Below are 17,574 nucleotides of genomic sequence, written 5' to 3' on the forward strand. Positions count from 1 at the left end.
TTAGCAATGTAATAGATACAAGGGCAAAATAATTTAGAAATGCTAATAGCTACCAAGCATTTAGACATACAGTAAAATAAGCAAATGTTTTGAACACATGTCACGTGATCTCATTAACTAACAGTGGAAAAGACATACGTATGCATTTTCAGTGGTGGAACAGGAAGACTTTTTCTCCCTTGGTTGTTTTGAAACTTTCAAAAGGAATCATACTGTTCCTGTAAGAAGGGTGTCTTCAGTGCATGCTGATGACATTCTCTCCATTCTTTCTTCCAAGTCTGTGAGTCTCATTTCATGTGTCCCATTTACAAGAGTAAAATTAGCATGTTCTCCAGTCACCATTTGGCTCATGACTCAATGTCACTATAAAAATCACTCTAGCAGTTTCAAAGGCCCAGCTTCTTCTAGGATACCTCGATGTGGAATACTTCAATTTGTTTAATATAAGAAGCGTAAGTACATAATTTCATAGACTTGAAATCTATCTAAATCTGTACATTCGACTACAGTAAAATCTTCTGCTTTATTCTTCCAAATAATTTGTGTATATCATATTAGAAATGGGGAAGGGCATAAAAAGGAAAATTTCACAAACAGTATATCTCACTTCTGAACTCTTTCATTCAAAAGAAGAATACTTGCAGCAGCAACATTATGCCACTTCTGTTGCTGCAGAAAGAAAAAGCATAGGAATTTTATTTTGTTTGTTTGTTTTTGTTTGTCTGGTTTTCTTGAAGGAGGAAGGAAGAGAAAGGAAAAGTTCAATTCTTATTCATGAATTCTAATCACATTTTTAGACCTCAATTTTTAGATATTTATGGTTTAAAACAATCTAACCTTGAGTATTTCAGTATTTAAATAATGTAAATTATTTATTATTTATTTTTTATTTTTTCTTTTATTACTATCTTTTATTAGATTTAAATATGAAAGTCACTGGATATTTATATAACTGGATTAAAAAGTCTACCATATTTTATACTTTAATAATATTTTTTCACATTTAAAAAACTATATCAGTATTAATAGGAATCTCTAGGGAGGTGTCAGAGTCCAGTTTTGGTAAATTTTCCAGCATTTCTTTTTTTTTTCTACTTTTATACGGTCAGAAAATATGCCAGTTGCTATTTTATTAGACCTTTATCAGATGCTGACAATCATTTGACTTTTTTGGAAGTGTGTGTGTGTGTGTGTGTGTGTGTGTGTAATTGTTGCTTAAGTTTTAGTGATAGTCCTCTAGGATTTCAAAGGAAAAGTACTAGTCATCTACAGAGTGATATGTTTGATTTAAAATATATTTCTGGATCTTTAGTTGGACTGCAAAATAGACGCATGTCTCAGTGCCTGGCTGAGAAACCCAGCCACCACGCAGGAAAAGGCAATAATTTCTGAGCACCTAGTAGGAATTAACTAAAAGAGCAATAATAAAGAGACAAATGCATATAATACCTAGCAACTATATAATTTGTTTAAAAAACTAATTGTATACCTCCTTTTGCTTAATTATTTTGTGTGTATTATTTGTTAACTATTGTTCTTTAATCAGAAAGAAACATATCACCTGGAGAAAGAAAATCAATTAAAAAGAAATCCTACTTTAGAATAGATGTTATTATTATCATTATAATGCCTACTGTAATTATATGCCTACAGCTTAGTTTCTAATGACTTTAAAAGTATAGAATTGAGTACTCATCAATATAACAAATGTATTTCAAAAAAGCTTCAAGGGAGAGGACGTTTTCAGGACTAAGATCTTCCAATTTCCCATACTGCGTTTTACTCCATGCAAATGAAAGCCGCAATGCTCATTTTAAAGGCAATGCAACATCCCTTTGTATACTTCATAATCCTGTCTCTCCCTACAGTCCTCCTTACTTAGTAGCTCACCGAATAAAATTTTACAGCAAATTGTTGGCTCCCTCATACAAGTAGACTCAATATGAACATCTTTTACCATTCACTAATATCTAAACTATAACACAGTAAACATTCTGTTAATTCATATCATCTCAACAAGTATAATCACTTTTCTCTGCCTCTTTCTTGCTATTTCATTTTTTTTATTTTGAAGAGAAAAAAAACAAGAACATAGACAATAACAAAGCAACATAAAACAATAAAAATGGTATATAATTTTAACACAAGAATAGAAAAATTAACAATGGTGGTTGCATTGCATATTGTTATAATCAAATTTGTTGCTCAGATTACCAAATACAAGCATGCAAGACTGAACTGTCCTATTAATCTGTTTTGAAACTCATTTCTCAATAAAATTAATTAAAAAACAATTAAACAATTCAAATCTAAAAATGATTATCGGCAAAGTGAATTAGATAAAACCTGCAGTGTGTATGTATTATAATTGTAGTCTGCATAGAAAAATAACAACAGGAGCTGGGGAGATGGCTCAGTGGAATAAGCGCTTCCCTGGCAAGCGCAAGTCCCTGAGTTCAATCCCTGGTTCTACCAAAAAAAAAAAAAAAACAGTAAAAAGTAAGCACTTTTATTGCAGAAATAAAAGATCTGTATTTAAGTCATGATTTTGTGTTTGATTTAGTGACTGCTTAAAATCTCTGAGGTGGGTAGGTGTGGTGGTGCAGGCCTGTAATCCCAGAACTCAGGAGACTGAGGCAGGAAGATCATCTTGAGTTCAAGGCCAGCCTGGGCTACACAGTGAGTTTAAGAACAACCTGAGCTGCATAGTGAGTCCCTGTATCAAACAAACAAACAAAACATAAAACTTTCCCAAAATAAACATCTCAGAGGTATATTTTCTTTATCTGAAGTGTATTTTTCTAATTCATAATATTGCTACCAGATAGGAAATAATGATAATTGTGTTTTAATTTAAGCTTATGCTTTGAAATGCCATAAAAAAGACAGGGTAAATGAATTTGAAGAGACCTTGATCTAACTTCATCTCCCTTTAAACATTTCTACAGTACATTTGACAAGTGATGGGTATGCCCAATACTAAATCTTTCATGTAACAGAAACTAAATACTAAGTTGGAGAATAATGATGTAGATAATGCAAATTTTTTTAATCTCATAGTATTGAATTACTCTAAGGTCAAAAACTACCCCAAACTTTAAGGCAACAGCTTGTAAAGTAGATAGAACAGGCTGGAACCTTGTAGACCTAAGATCCAGGCTCTTAATTAACTGTGTGAAGATGGGCAGATGACTTGAACTATTTGTTCCTTGGAATATTTGAATTTAAAAACTTCTAAATTGAAGTTGATAGTATTTCTAAGATTCGAAATTCAGTATAATCCAGAAATGAGGTAGGATTCGTCAGCAACTCTATTGCTGATGAAAGATAATGTATATATTACTTTCTCACTCATCATTTCTATGCAGCACACATTTATCATCACTGGTTATTTGCAAGGGATTTTGCTAGGAATAGTATGTGATTAAAACACTAACAAAACACAATTCCTGTTGTCCCAGAACCTGGAATCTGTCCACAAGAAGAAGGTTTGATAATAATAATGTAAGGACCTTTTATAGACAAAAATCAGACCCTCATTGGTGGCTGGGGATATCGTTTAGTGGTATAAGCACATGCCTGGCAAGCACAAGGTCCCAAGTTCAATCCCCAGAACTGAAAAAAAAAATAATCAGACCCTTATAGCACTAGCCAATAAAATAGATAAAGAGAACATAGCTCTCTGATACATTTTGAGGGTCAAATCCACTTCAACATGCACATTTGTTATAGCAAGGTATCCCAGGTAAATTAATAGACTTCAGCAAAGGCATCAGACAAGCTCTGGCATAAAATAGTGTTTATTTTTCTACAACATGAAAGCAGCTAGGTTAAGTTAGACAAAAGTAAAACTGGTTCCTAAACAGATCCTAGAAAGCCTTAACAAGAAATGCTAAATTGTTCGCAGTGTGTTCTATAAGCTGTGTGCTGTGGTTCAGAGGTTCCTGAGGAACGTCCAAAGGTGACTGCTGGTAGCATTCTGGATAGACTGAATGGAAAAATGGAATTGAAATTCTCAGGGATAGCTGTATAGTAAGAGTTTCCCATGTTTTACAAAAGATAAACATGAGAGACACCAATTAAAAACCAAAGTTTCATTTGTAGGCAAATGAATATAACTTGAGACCATAAATTTGAAATTAATCTGACAAACAAGACTAATTATTGTATAGAGGGACATAGTTTCTCTGATATAAGAAACAGAGCAAAATAAAAGATAGACAATAGGAAATAGGGTGATAAAATTTTGTAAAAAGAAAAGAGATCAAGAGATAAGGGAAGAGGGAAAAGGGATAAAAAAAAGATTGAGATACATCATGTACATTTACCAACTCTCCATGAGCAATGTAATTATTACATACTGTAAACATTTCCTAATAGAAAATGAAAGTTGAGGGAAAAATATGACCTGACTAGTGATGAAGCAAAAATATCAAGGGAAAGAGATTAATAAAAATATGCTCCAACATGGTAGTGGGCATTAAAGATTAAAGGAATTACAATTCATACCATGTTTTTTGAAAAACAGGTACCAATTTATCCAGAAAGGGAAAAAAATACAGAGAAATGTTTGTGAAAGGAAAAATGTTAAGACAACTGAGTGCAAAATTCTATGTCTTCTCAGGGGACGAAGAAGCAGTGTCGTCTCTTAAGGCAGGTGGTGTCTGGTTAGTGGGCCAGATGGGGCTGAGATTCTTCCCACAGAGGAAAACATAAGGAAGAATCAACTAGAGGTGAAGAAAAGAATTTATGAGCAACTACGAATGTATCCTAATAATAGACATTTCTAGCTGAGCCAACTGGCACAATTTTGTGACTTCTCTTGGTACCAGCAAGACACTGGCAGTAAAATCAGAGAAAGCGCATGGCAGTGTTTTCCCAATGGGGAAGCATAACAAGGCAAGGCATTGTGACAGTAGACCAAGGAACTTTGTATGTAAGTGGTTTGGCATTGAAGATTGAACCCAGAACCTGATATATGCTGGGCAATCACTATGACTTAGCCAATTCCTATTCCTCAGAACTTTTATTTTCTTGAGGTCAGTAAGAAGATATATGATCTAGTAATCAGCTCAATCACATAGCACTAGACCTCAAGGAGAGTAAAAGTGTTAAAGGCCTTAAAGATAGGATGAGTGAAAGAGGTGGGGAAGAGACCTTTGTGATGATTATGGTCAGGGGAGGAAATCACTAAAATCAGGATCCAGAAATTGGGCAGTTTTTGAGTGTTAATTCTTTTATATTTTCACATATAGTCACATTAGCGTGAAGTCTTTTTCTTCAGTTTACTGCATAACTTATTGGTACAGCAAGGATCAGAACTTAAATTCCAAGCATTTCACTCTGATGAATATCCCAATTGGCTATATTGCTTTTGGGCTTGTGAAGAGGTAGTACATCATGACAGGAGCACACTGTGGAAGACACTGCTGTCCTCACGGGAAGAAAGATATAAAGGAAAGCAAAGGAAGAGGGTCCATGATCCTAATACCTCCTTCAAGGGCATTTCTACAATTACCTAACTTCTTCCAACTACGCCCAACTTTCTAAAGTTATACCACCTAGCATTAGACCCAAAGGTTGAAGATTAAACTTCCAATTTAGGGGTCTTGAAGGACATTCAGTATCCAAACTATGCACTCTTCAATTATAATGGCATCAAGTTACTTAGAGAAAGCTCATTTTTACTCTACAAATTTAAAAATCGTATTTTAAAGATTTAGCCAAGAAGATTATTTTTCTCAAGCGTTGACTTTCCAAAGAGGGCAAAGGAGATATCTTGGACTGAAGCAGTATTTCAACACTGGCAGTGCCTGTAATTGATGGTACATGGTGATAATAAAAAACTAACTTGATTTCTTGCAATTTCTTTTAACATTTTTAAAATCTATTCATAGTGTATTTGCTTACTTCTTGCTCCTTTTTTGGTCCACTTCTATTCTACCCCTCACATGATCACTAATTCTTCTCTCTAGAGTTGAAATAGCAATAGCAAAACATAATTTTTTAATCACAATCAGCTGTCAAAAAATTGTGGTAGGTAGTCTAAATTTGGCCTTCTACCTGTATTAGAAAAAAGTTTGTTCTCCTGACTGGGAAATGCAAAGGCCTGAGTTTGATCCCTGGCAAGGTATACTGTGCCAGCCCTGAAATCAGGCATAGTGGTGCATGCCTATCATCCCAGTGCTGGGGAAGCTGAGACAGGAGAATCACTATGAGTCTGAGCTGACTAATGAGACCCTGTATCCAATAAAGAAATAAAAAAATGAAAAACAAAAACAGATTGTTTATTACTTCTGTTTAATTTACTATTGATTGCTCTTTTTACATTTTAAAAACAAAGTTGAGTAGTTGGAGTAGAGAACATGATTTTCAAAACCTAAAATGTACTACTAGCTGCTGCATAGAAAAAAGGTTTCCTGACCTTTGTTCTAAATACTTAAGGATCTAAGCACTACTTGTTTTGTGAACATGTAAATAAGACAGTTATTTTACATTCATATTGTGAACCAATAGTTTAGTGTCTTTGCTAAATGTTTACCATAGACTACCGTTACATTTACCTATTGATTTTTCTCTCTTTTGTAGTCCCTGCTATGTGGATATTTGTTAGCAATGACTGATGTGGAAACTACATATGCAGATTTTATTGCTTCAGGAAGAACAGGTAGAAGAAATGCAATACATGATATCCTGGTTTCCTCTGCAAGTGGTAACAGCAATGAATTAGCCCTGAAATTAGCAGGTCTTGACATCAACAAGCCAGGTGAGTTATCTGAGACAGATTTCTACAAGTATGACAAGATTTTCAAAATTAGGCTAAATAGTATTATGGCACAAAAAGTTATTTGAAATTAACAGAATTATTTGGGGAAAGATGAAAGTCTATATTTACTTTCTTAATCATTCCCACTCTGTTTTTAATGACTTCTGTCTAGAGAGATTCCACTGAAATGCAGGCCTCATTTTGATTTTACTAATACATTCTATAGAACACCTGGTATTTAAAATAATCCTACTCTGTAAAAGTTTGAAAATGCTAACGTAAAACATAACAAAGGTGTGTTAGATAATATTGTCTATCAATAACATTTATTGGATATTTGCTACAAGATTGACAACTAAATCTGAGGGCACTCAATACTGACAATCATTTCAGAAAGAAAAGGTTATCAGGAGCAATTTGATTGAGAATGTAAATAAATGAGTTTGTTAGAATGCTTAGCTGAAAAGGTTTCTTGGTAGTCCTTTCATGAATAAATGAATTTATGGAAATTGTGTATTACTGAGCCTTGAATTTTTACCTAAAAGTTTGACTTTGTTAATGAAAAAGAATACATTTAAATATTTGATAGCCTTACTTCTAAGTATCAGAGTAAGTCTACTGATAGTTTCACATCTATAGCTTTTCCAAATATCAAAATTGAAAATGTTTACTTAAAAACACTTGTGCAAACTAACATTTAAAAATAAAGACTTCACAATTAAAGAATCATAGTACTGTATACATGAAAAAGCATGTATCAGTTTCTAACTTACTTCTTTCTTTTACTTTAAAAGAGAATAAAAATTTAAAAAATAATAAAAAGATAAAGAATTTCAAACCAAGATAAGAAATTAACAATAGTTGTTATATTGCATATTGTTATCTTCAAAGACATTGTTCAGATTACCAGATATAGTCATGAAAAGTTGATCAAACAATTAAGCATTAACTGTTCTTTTCAATAAACCAATTAAAATATATCTATCTATCATCTATTTATCTATCTATCTATCTATCTATCTATCTTCCTTCTTTTTTTCCTTTCCCCCACCCCATTTATTTTTTTTCCCTTTTGAGCAGTTACTTTCTCTTTCACAACATCTATTGTACCTTTCAGATTTTATTTACTCTTGCAATTTCTTACACTAGGGAGAATATACAATCTTTTTACATGTGAGAGTGATTTATTTCATTTATGAGCATTCATAGCATTAGCTACGTCTTAACTGTTACAATTTGTCTGACAAAGCTTCCAGGGAATGGTAAAACTGAGATTATTTATGTATTAAATACCTCAGAAACATTACCTAAAATACGAAAGTTCAGAATTTTATTCAATGGCTAAATTTCAGTGGGTCACAGATTGGTTTTTTGAATTTTGGATTAATAATAAAACTTTAACATCAACACTTTGGGATATCACAGAACTATGTATATTTTAGGCTTTATTGCTTCTCTGTTATCACTACCAAGATTTTCTTCCCAAAGCATTTCTAAGAAATAAGAAAATTATTCCAATTTCTTTTTTTTCCATTTCGTATCATGGAATGAGTAAAGATTTTTCTCTGTGCCTGAAAATCTGTTCATTTATTTTATATGATTTATACATTTTATTATGATATGGTTTTTAAACAATCTGTATTAATTATAGCTACCCTTCCTATCTATCTATCTATCTATCTATCTATCTATCTATCTATCATTTTCTTTCTGGTGACACTAGGAATTGAACTCAGGACCTTGTGCTTGCCAGGCAAGCACTCATTCCACTGAGGTATCACCCTGGCACCTTTTTTATCTTTTAAAGGGAGCTCAAAATGGTATTAAAACAGAGAAGTTACAAGTGATACAGAATTTCACTTAAAAAAATAACATGAATTTCATAGTATTTGTTGTAATGCATGGTGTTGTCTTCCAACTAGTTGTTCATATTACCAGACATATGCATGCAAAATTGAAAGAAGAAAGAAAACAAATATATAACAAAATAAGAAGAGAGAAAGGTCAAACAATGGAATAAATCAGACAAAACAAATTAATCACTAACTGCTTCTTCACATAGAAATTTCATAGCAGAAATCCAAGTACAGGCCTGGGAGATGGCTCAGTGGAATAAGCACTTCCCTGGGAAGCGCAAGGGCCTGAGTTCAATCCCCAGTTATGAAAAAAAGAAAGAAAGAAAGAAAGAAAGAAAGAAAGAAAGAAAGAAAGAAAGAAAGAAAGAAATCCAAGTACAGTTGTCCAAACCATCCTTTCTGCACATTTAGATAAATCTCATTCCCCACTCTTTCTTCTGTCCTCCTCAACTCATTAACTCTTTATTTTGAATAGTTCATTCCCTTTCCAAGTATCTATTGTGTCCTTCAGATTTTATTTTCTCTTTCAGGTTCTCACACTAAGGAGACAATACGATGCTTGCACATGATGGTCTGATTTATTGCACTTAATATGGTTTCTAGTTGCATACTTGTACCAATAAAAGCCTCAAATTTATCATGTTTTATAGTTGAATAATACTCTATTGTGTAAACATACCATATCTTTTTTATCCATCTCTCAGTTTATGAACATTTGAGTTCTTTCCAAGGTTTATTTATGACAAATTGCATTGCTATAAACATAGTTGCACATATATTGTCATGGTATGAGGTTTTCACTTCTTCTGGAAAAATACTCAGGAGGGAAATAGCTGGGATGAGTAGGACCTACAATCCTAGTTTTTGAAAGAATCTCCACACTGCTTTCTATAGTAGTTGTACCAGTCTTCACTCCTGCCAACAGTGGAGGCTTCTTTCTTCCCCATAGCCCTTGCAGTGTTTGTTATTGTTTGACTTCTTGATGATAGCTATTCTTTCTGAGGTGAGATGGAATCTCAGTGTTGTTTTAATTTGCATTTCTTGAATGACCAATGATGTTGAGCATTTTTTCATAATTTACTTGATATTTGTACTTCTTTATCTGAAAATTGTATATTCATCTCTGATGCTCATTTTTGGATTGGGTCTTTGAATTTGAAAGGTACCATTCTCTTTGGCTTCCTTCTTTTTCTGATCATTTTCCTTGACACGTTTCAGAAAGCTATCATGACTTTTTGAGTATTCAGTGTGCTCAGTATGCACATTAATCCTCTTGGCAAGTATCTTGCCTTTAACTTGCTTGTTTACAACAGCGCCAACAGCACGCTGGGTAATGCTGTAGAATCTTCCCATTTTGCCATGGTACCATTTGTGAGGCATTCCTTTTTGCACAGTACCCATTCCCTTGATGTCTACAATATCACCCTTTTTGTAGAATCGCAGGTATGTAGCCAAAGGAACAACCCCATGTTTTCTAAAAGGCCTGAAGAACATATACCAGTTTCCCCTCCTCTTGCTCTTTGTGTTAGTCATTTGGCAAATTACTGGAAGATGGCAGTTACAACCAAAAGACTACAGCATAATTTTGTATCAGATATTTTGATACCTCCTGCCTTTCCTTTGTTTCCTAGGACTGCTTTTGATATCTGGGTCTCTTCTGGCTCCAAATGAATTTGAGGAACATTTGCTCTAGTTCTGTGAGCTATGCTAATGTGTTTTAATCAGGATTGCATTGAATCTGTATAACAATTTTGGGAGTATAGCCATTTTCACAATGTTGGTTCTTCCTATCCAGGAGCAAGGAATATCTGAATTTTCTCAAATCTCTTCAGTCTCCTTTCTCAGAATACTGTAATTTTCACTGTATAAACCTTTATCCTCCTTTGTGAAACTGATTCCCAAGTATTTCACTTTTTGGATGTTACTGTGAAAGGTATTAGGTATTAGGTTTCCCTAATTTCTTTTTCAATGTGTTCATTGTTTGTGTACAAGAATGATACTGACTTATGAGCAATGACTTTGTATCCTGCTATATTCCTAAATTTGTATTAAGTCTACAAGTGTCTTGGAGTTTTTGGGGTCCTATATGTAGACTATCATGTCTTCTGAAAATAATAATAATTTCACTTCCTCTTTTCACCTCCTTATTCCTTTTATTTATCTCTGTTGTCTGTTACTCTGGCTAATGTTTCCAGAACTATATTGAGTAGGAATAGAGAGAGTGGACATCCTTGTTTTGTTCCTAATTTTAAATTCATTTTAAAATGAATGTTTTCAGTTTTTGTTCACATAATATGTTATTGGCTGTTTATTTCTCATAGATGGCTTTTATCAAGTTGAAATAAAGACCACCTATTTCAGTTCTTTGTAGGGTTTTTTTCTTTATAATGAATGAGTATTTGACTTTGTCAAAAGCTTTTTCTGAATCTATTGAGATGATCATGTGGCCTTTGTTCTTGGCCCTGTTCATGTAGCGTATTTCATTTATTGAACCATCCTGGAACATCCGGGATGAATCTCACTTGGTCATGATATATAATCTTCATGATGATTTGCCTCATTGTGTTTGCTACTATTTCATTGAGGAGTTTTTCCATCTATATTCATTAGAGAGATTGGCCTGTAGTTCTCTTTTTAAGTTGGATCTTTTTCTGATTTTGGAATCAGAGTAATACTTGCCTCTAGAAATGAGTTTGAGAGAATTGCTTCCTTTTCAATTTCATTGGAATACTTGAGAAAGTTTGGCATTAAATCTTTAAATTTCTTGTAGAATTCAGCCATGAATCCATTGGGACCTGGGCTTTCCTTTGTTCATTGGAATTTTTTTTTTTATTAATTTTCAATTCTGTTTCTCATTATTGAGTTTTCAGAGTTTGTATATCTTTATTCAGCTTTAGTATTTCATATGCATCTAGGAAACTGTCCATTTCCTCTGTGTCTTCCATCCTGTGAGCGTAAAGATGTTAGAAACAAGTATTGATGATCTTCTAAATTGTTCTAGGGTCTGTAGTGAGTTTTCCCTTTTCATTTATGATCACATGAATTTAGGGTTTTGCTTACCTTTTTTGATAAGGGCTAGGGGTTTATCAATTTTATTTATTTTTTCAAAGAACTAACTTTTTGATTCATTTATTCTTTGTATTTTCTTTGTCTCCATTGCATTAATTTCTACTCTATCCTTTGTAATTTCCTGTCTTCTTTGAGCTTTGGGCTTGACTTGCTCTTCTTTCCCTAGGAGCTTAAGGTTCAGCATATGATCATTTATTTTTGGTTTGTTCTGTTTTCCTAATGTGCAAATTTACTCCTATAAATTTCCCTCTTAAGACAGCTTTCATGGTATCCCACAGCCTTCGCTAATTGTTACTGCAGTTTTGTTTGATTGTAAATATTTTTAAATTTCTTCTTTAATTTCATCTGTGACCCACTGGTTGTTTAGGAGGTTGTTATTTAATTTCCATATGTTTATGGTGTTTTTGTACTTCTTTTATGAATAATTTCCAGTTTCATTGCAATGTGATCAGATAGTATGCATGGGATAATTTCAATTCCTTTGAATTTACTTAAGCATGCTCTGTGTGTATATGGCCTGTTTTGAACAATGTCCCATGTGCAGCTGAGAAGAATGTATATTCTGTTGTTGTTGGGTGGAACACTCGGTAAAGGTCTACTAAGTTCATTCCTTCACAAGTTTGGTTTGGTTCTGTTATTTATTTGCTCAGTTTTTGCCTAATTCATCTATTTCTTTGTGACTGTGGTGTGTTAAAGTCTCCCATTACAATTGTATTATTTATCATTTGATTTTTCATGTCTGTTAAAGTTTGCCTTACTTAGGTGTGTGCTCCTACATTACATACATATATATTTATAATCATCACTTGCTTTCTGCTTTCCCTTAACAAGTATGTAGTGATCTTCTTCATCTCTTTGAATTACTTTTGGTTAGAAGTTGATATTGTCAGCGACCAGAATAGCTCTCCCTGCTTTTTTCTGGTTTCCTGTGGCATAGAGAATTGTTTTCCATCCTTTGACTTTCAGTCTGTGAATATCCTGTGTGCTGGGATCAAGGGTCCGAGCTTACCAGTGTCTATAGGCCTCTAAAGTTCTTAAATGGTTGGAGCAGGCACCAGGAAAATGCCATGCCTGCACATTCTGTGCCCATGGATTGCAGCTCTCCACAGTCCTGTGAGCTTCCCAGAGTTCTCCTAAGTTCTTAAAAGGTTGGACCAGAAATTTCAAATATGTTTATTAATGGTATAATTTAATTTCTTTATTTTTGTTTTCCCAGAAATTGAGAATTGTAACCCTGAATGTTTTTTATACAAAAGAACATACTAAATTATTGCTAATAGTTTAAATAATGAATTGTTAATATCATACATAAAAGAAGCTGATACTCTCTATTAAGTATATTATAATTACATAATTTAAAATAATTCAAATAGCTTCATGCTTCCAGGTTTCATTTTTCTTTCTGTCACTATAGCTGTTTGAACCCAAAGCCTTTGATTTGCGCCAAATCCTCACCCATTTGTTAGTTTTTTATTTTGAGGGAAGATCTTGCTAAATAGCAAGATTCCCAGATTGTGCTCAAACTGGTGATCCTCTTGCCTCAAACTCCCACAGTGCTGAGCTCATAAGCTGTTGGCACCATGTCAGGTTTCCAAATATCTTCCCTTTTTGTCTTTTCTGCACTATAATTGCAGTTCTATAGGTACTTGCACATTTTTTTCACTTTCAAATCACAAAATCCTAAAATTGGCATATTATAAAAGGACTGGGGTATTGTTTGCAATGCAAATAATTGCTAATAATAACCAGAAGATGTGAAAATCTAAAGGACTAATATGGATAGCAAACGGCATGACCAACAATTGTAAGAAACTTCCCTTTTAATTCCTGTTTCCACTTTCTTTTAGTTTATACTCAGTAACAATGCAGCCCTACATGACCTTAATTTGTTATTGGCATCAATTTAGACAAAGCTGTATCTATGTACAACAAAATGCAAAACCTTAAGAGGGACCAACAGAAACTTAAGAAGTTCCAATTCCATGGGAGAAAAGTCCTTATCTTGTACTTGTTCAGTGACTTTCATCCTTAAGCATTCTATTCACTTACATCTGCCCTCATTTGACATCATTTGTGTGATTTCCAAGAGCTTCTCCTATTTATCACATTCTTACTGATGCTCATCTATATATCTCAGATTTCTGCCACCTACAAATTTTAAAAGCCTGTTTCATTAACCTAATAATAAAAAGTAGCATAAGAAAAGGACATATACAGGCCAGCTAGATAGCTCAGCAGATTAAAGTGCCTTCTTAGGCAGATACAAGGACTGGGGTTCGATCCCCAGTGTGCTGTGCCGCTCCCATCCCTGGGGTGCATTGAGAGGGTAATTGAGACTGGGTGTGGTGGCCTGTAATCTCAGTGCTTGGGAGGCTGAAAACAGGATCACTACGAGTCTGATCTGTGTAGTGAGACCCTGTACTAAATACATAAAATTTATAAAAAAGAAAGAAAGGGACATATAATATCAGGTCATATGTTCTTTAGAACAGAATATGATTTTTATATAGAAACATTACATAAATTTCCATAAAGTTTGACTATCATTATAATATGGTATGATATTTGTGTGTATATTTTATGAATAAAGAATAACTTCTCTTTCAACATTGCAGTCCAAAAACTGGACCAGTCTATTTAACTTCACCATTGAATTATTATAGCAAGCTATTTTCAAGTATGGATGTAATTTTTGTTATTACAGTACTGCAAAATATTTTTCCACCAAGCTATATTGGTTGCTCAGGAATCCAATCATTTATGTAACTATTTTAATCTTTGAAGATCGCCTACAGCTTGCACTTAAGACTGCTGTTGTGGGAGTACATCTGAGGGTAATTTTAATGGAATTACATATATGTTCTCAAAGAGACACCAGAGGTTCCCTGAACATGGGACTTACCAAATAACGAATGTTCTTTGTTCTTCTACTATTACTTTCAATTTGAACTAATAAAACCTCCAAGAAATCAACCTGACTATCCTCTAGTGCTAGAAAGAACAGATAAATGTCACTTTAAACTATTTCTTCAAGTAAGATGTTAAAAGGCAAACATGTTTCTCAATTCAGTTTTTTTTTAAATTATTTATTTTTCTCTGTGTGTGTACGTGTGTGTGTGTGTGTGTGTGTGTGGCCAGCTCAGCCCACCAGGGGGCGGGGCTGGCTGGCATGTGGTGCTGGGGGATTGAACCGCGGTCCCTGTGCTTTAGCTAAGCTTGTTTTAAGTAGGTGCTTTAGACCACTGAGCCATCTCACCAGCCCCTCAATTCAGTTTTTTCTTAAAGATACCACCGATTTCTGCAACCTATAAAAGTATTTAAATGCCATGACTTGGCCATGAGATTTCTAGCTATGTGTGAAAAGCTTAGCTGATCATTTCAGACCCTGAAAATTCAGATATGCTTTAGCTTTTGGATCATACTGTCTTAATTTCACAGAATATACCAAGCTTTGAAAAACTGTTTTTTCTGATGGTGAACTGTGAAGAAAATACACTTTATCTCTATGGGATTTTAGGATTGGAGATTGGTCTACTGAGAACTCAAAACTTAAGCCTCTTTTAAATTTTACTTTTATCTTTTTTGTCATTTTCTCTAACAGAAGGCAAAGATGATGCACAGCGAAGTTCAACAGAACAAAGCGGGGAAGCCCAGGGAGAAGCAGCAAAATCTGAAAGCTAATCCACCGCTTTGACCTTCAACAACACCTGACAACATGGCCGATCTCCAGGCATTGCTGGAATGAAGGAGTTTCCATAAGTGAAAAGGGGAAAAGAAAATGGCTGTGCTGCATCACGGGAGCCTGCTCATTACCGTCCTCAAAATGGAGGCAGAGGCTGTGGCTGCAGACAGACTTTTCTCTACCTCTGTCATTAGCAATGGCTGAAATTATGTGGTTTGGGTTTGGATGTCATTTTTGTATGGATCCTTTCACTTGACCATGTGATGAAATGCTTGTAGAAAGTAGCACTGACCTAGATGATGATTCCTGTAGCATCTGGCCCCTCACAATGTCAGAGGATTTAATTGTGTTTTCTTGCAAAGGGTTGGTTGAACCCCAGAGTTTAAATATTGCTGGATCAAGTATTTACCCAGTAAAAGAACCATCCAGAAAGCAGTTTTTAGCATTATGTGTCTGTGTTACTGCTGTGTTACTTACACTGTTTTGTATTATACAATATAGATGCTCAGCACTGCCCGTTCTTTGACTGCTTATTGAAAAAAAAAAAGATGTATATTACTGTGAATTTTTATACCACTCATTTTTTACAGGGCTGCCTGTTCTTTTTTTCATAGTGTGATGGTGTACACAGAACACATTTTTAAAAAATGTAATCTTTCCTCTTAATCATTATATATTAATGAATTAAATCTAATTGATTCACCAAGATTCTTTTGCTTTATTATCAGACATTTGAAAATATCCATTAATGTGAATATCACTTAAATTCAGTCTGTTTGGTGTCTGTACAGACTGGAATTTAATCAATTTTCTTTTATGCCCAAATGAGAAATTTATCCCATCTAATATTTTTATTCTTAGTTATGCCAATTTGAGGGAATGAGGAGATAGATATCTAAAGCTAAGATAATCCTAAGAACTGGAAATATTTTGTTCTATATAATCAAATTTCCCACAGTGATGTACACTACTATTTAAATTTGGAGAAAAACTTGCCTCCACCAAACTGAAAAGGATGGAAAAAGTGATCTCCTGGCAGTCATGTGGACACCAATCATAAAAGTAAAGCCCTCACATTGTGTTTTACATGTCTTTTTTCAGCCTTGTCAGATCCAGATGTTATTATGCACTTTTTAATGTTTGTAAACTTTTACTATAATTAGTGTGAACTGCACTGTAATTATCACCATTAGAAGCTAACAAAATTTTTACCAATACTGTGGATGGCTTATGCTGTGTTTTGACATGATTCTTTTATGGAAACTTTGTGTGAGTGATGTAATCCCTCTGGTCAGTATTATGAAATCATTTGTCAGTGGTAATAAATGAGGAACCAGTAATATACAAATGATTTATGAATTACTGGACAAATAACAGGTAACAGAAAACCTCTTTGCAGTAAAGAGCCCACTTAGCTGTCCTGGAGGGTGTAGATATAGTTTCGGGTAATGTAGGTAGAACAGCATTTCAACAGGTAATCTATGTGGTTACCAGGAATTCACCCTTTCTCTATAGTTACAAATAGGGTGAAAGGTAGGTCTGCTCACATCTCCTTTACAGTGCTTTTCACTGTCTTGAATAATAGCATGAGTCTCATTTGGTTCTGAATTAGACATTACGACAACCAAAAAAAAAAAAAAAGGAAAGAAAGAAAGAGCAATTGAGTCTGAGAACAACAACAAAAAAAAATTAGATTATCTCTTCCTATCTACCCTGCCAATAGGCCAAAGTGCCCAGTAAAAATTTGAACAGACCCACTTATTAAAAAATGCTCATGTATTGATCCAAGTCCCTAGGGTAATTTTAGACAATCTCTTATAGTCTATTTTAAACATCCATCTTACAAAATCAGTTTGCCTGGACTTTATTTACTGTCTTTATAGCTTTCTTGTGAATCTAAAGTTTTCTTCTTTAAGATTGTGGAATTACAAACTGATTCATGTAATCTTGTAAAGTGTAGAGCCAGTGCTGAGTGTATGTGGAGGTTTATATTCAGATATGATACACTATTACTAATGCATGTAGTACAAAGCTTGTCTTTAAACATATAATTAGTGCTAAATTGTGAAGTCATATGGAGCTTTTGATTTAGTTTGAGCTCTCACTGCTACTTTGTGTGAAATGTTGAAATTCAGAGGCATCCCAAGCTGAGAATACAAACTGACTTTTCAAAACATCCACATCCTACAAATTTCACTTAG

The 17,574-nt window shown here is 34.0% G+C and overlaps 1 protein-coding gene across 1 annotated transcript; it reads left to right on the top strand.

The window, feature by feature from the left end:
- Positions 1-358: 358 nt before the first annotated feature.
- Positions 359-17,110, top strand: Pkia (cAMP-dependent protein kinase inhibitor alpha). Its single transcript, XM_004639749.2, has 3 exons — positions 359-452; positions 6,589-6,766; positions 15,293-17,110. Exons 2-3 carry the CDS (start codon positions 6,616-6,618, stop codon positions 15,370-15,372), a joined length of 231 nt encoding a protein of 76 aa, XP_004639806.1. The 5' UTR covers positions 359-452; positions 6,589-6,615; the 3' UTR covers positions 15,373-17,110.
- Positions 17,111-17,574: the final 464 nt, after the last annotated feature.

The sequence above is a fragment of the Octodon degus genome, unplaced genomic scaffold, assembly GCF_000260255.1.
Source record: "Octodon degus isolate 3935 unplaced genomic scaffold, OctDeg1.0 scaffold00114, whole genome shotgun sequence".
NCBI lineage: Eukaryota > Metazoa > Chordata > Mammalia > Rodentia > Octodontidae > Octodon > Octodon degus.

What these genes read in the sequence shown, in the direction of transcription:
- Pkia (XM_004639749.2), top strand. Translation starts at nt 6,616, where the DNA reads ATGACTGATGTGGAAACTACATATGCAGATTTTATTGCTTCAGGAAGA. An exon ending in TCTTGACATCAACAAGCCAG is followed by an intron (nt 6,767 to 15,292) that starts GTGAGTTATCTG and finishes TTTCTCTAACAG; the next exon opens with AAGGCAAAGATGATGCACAG.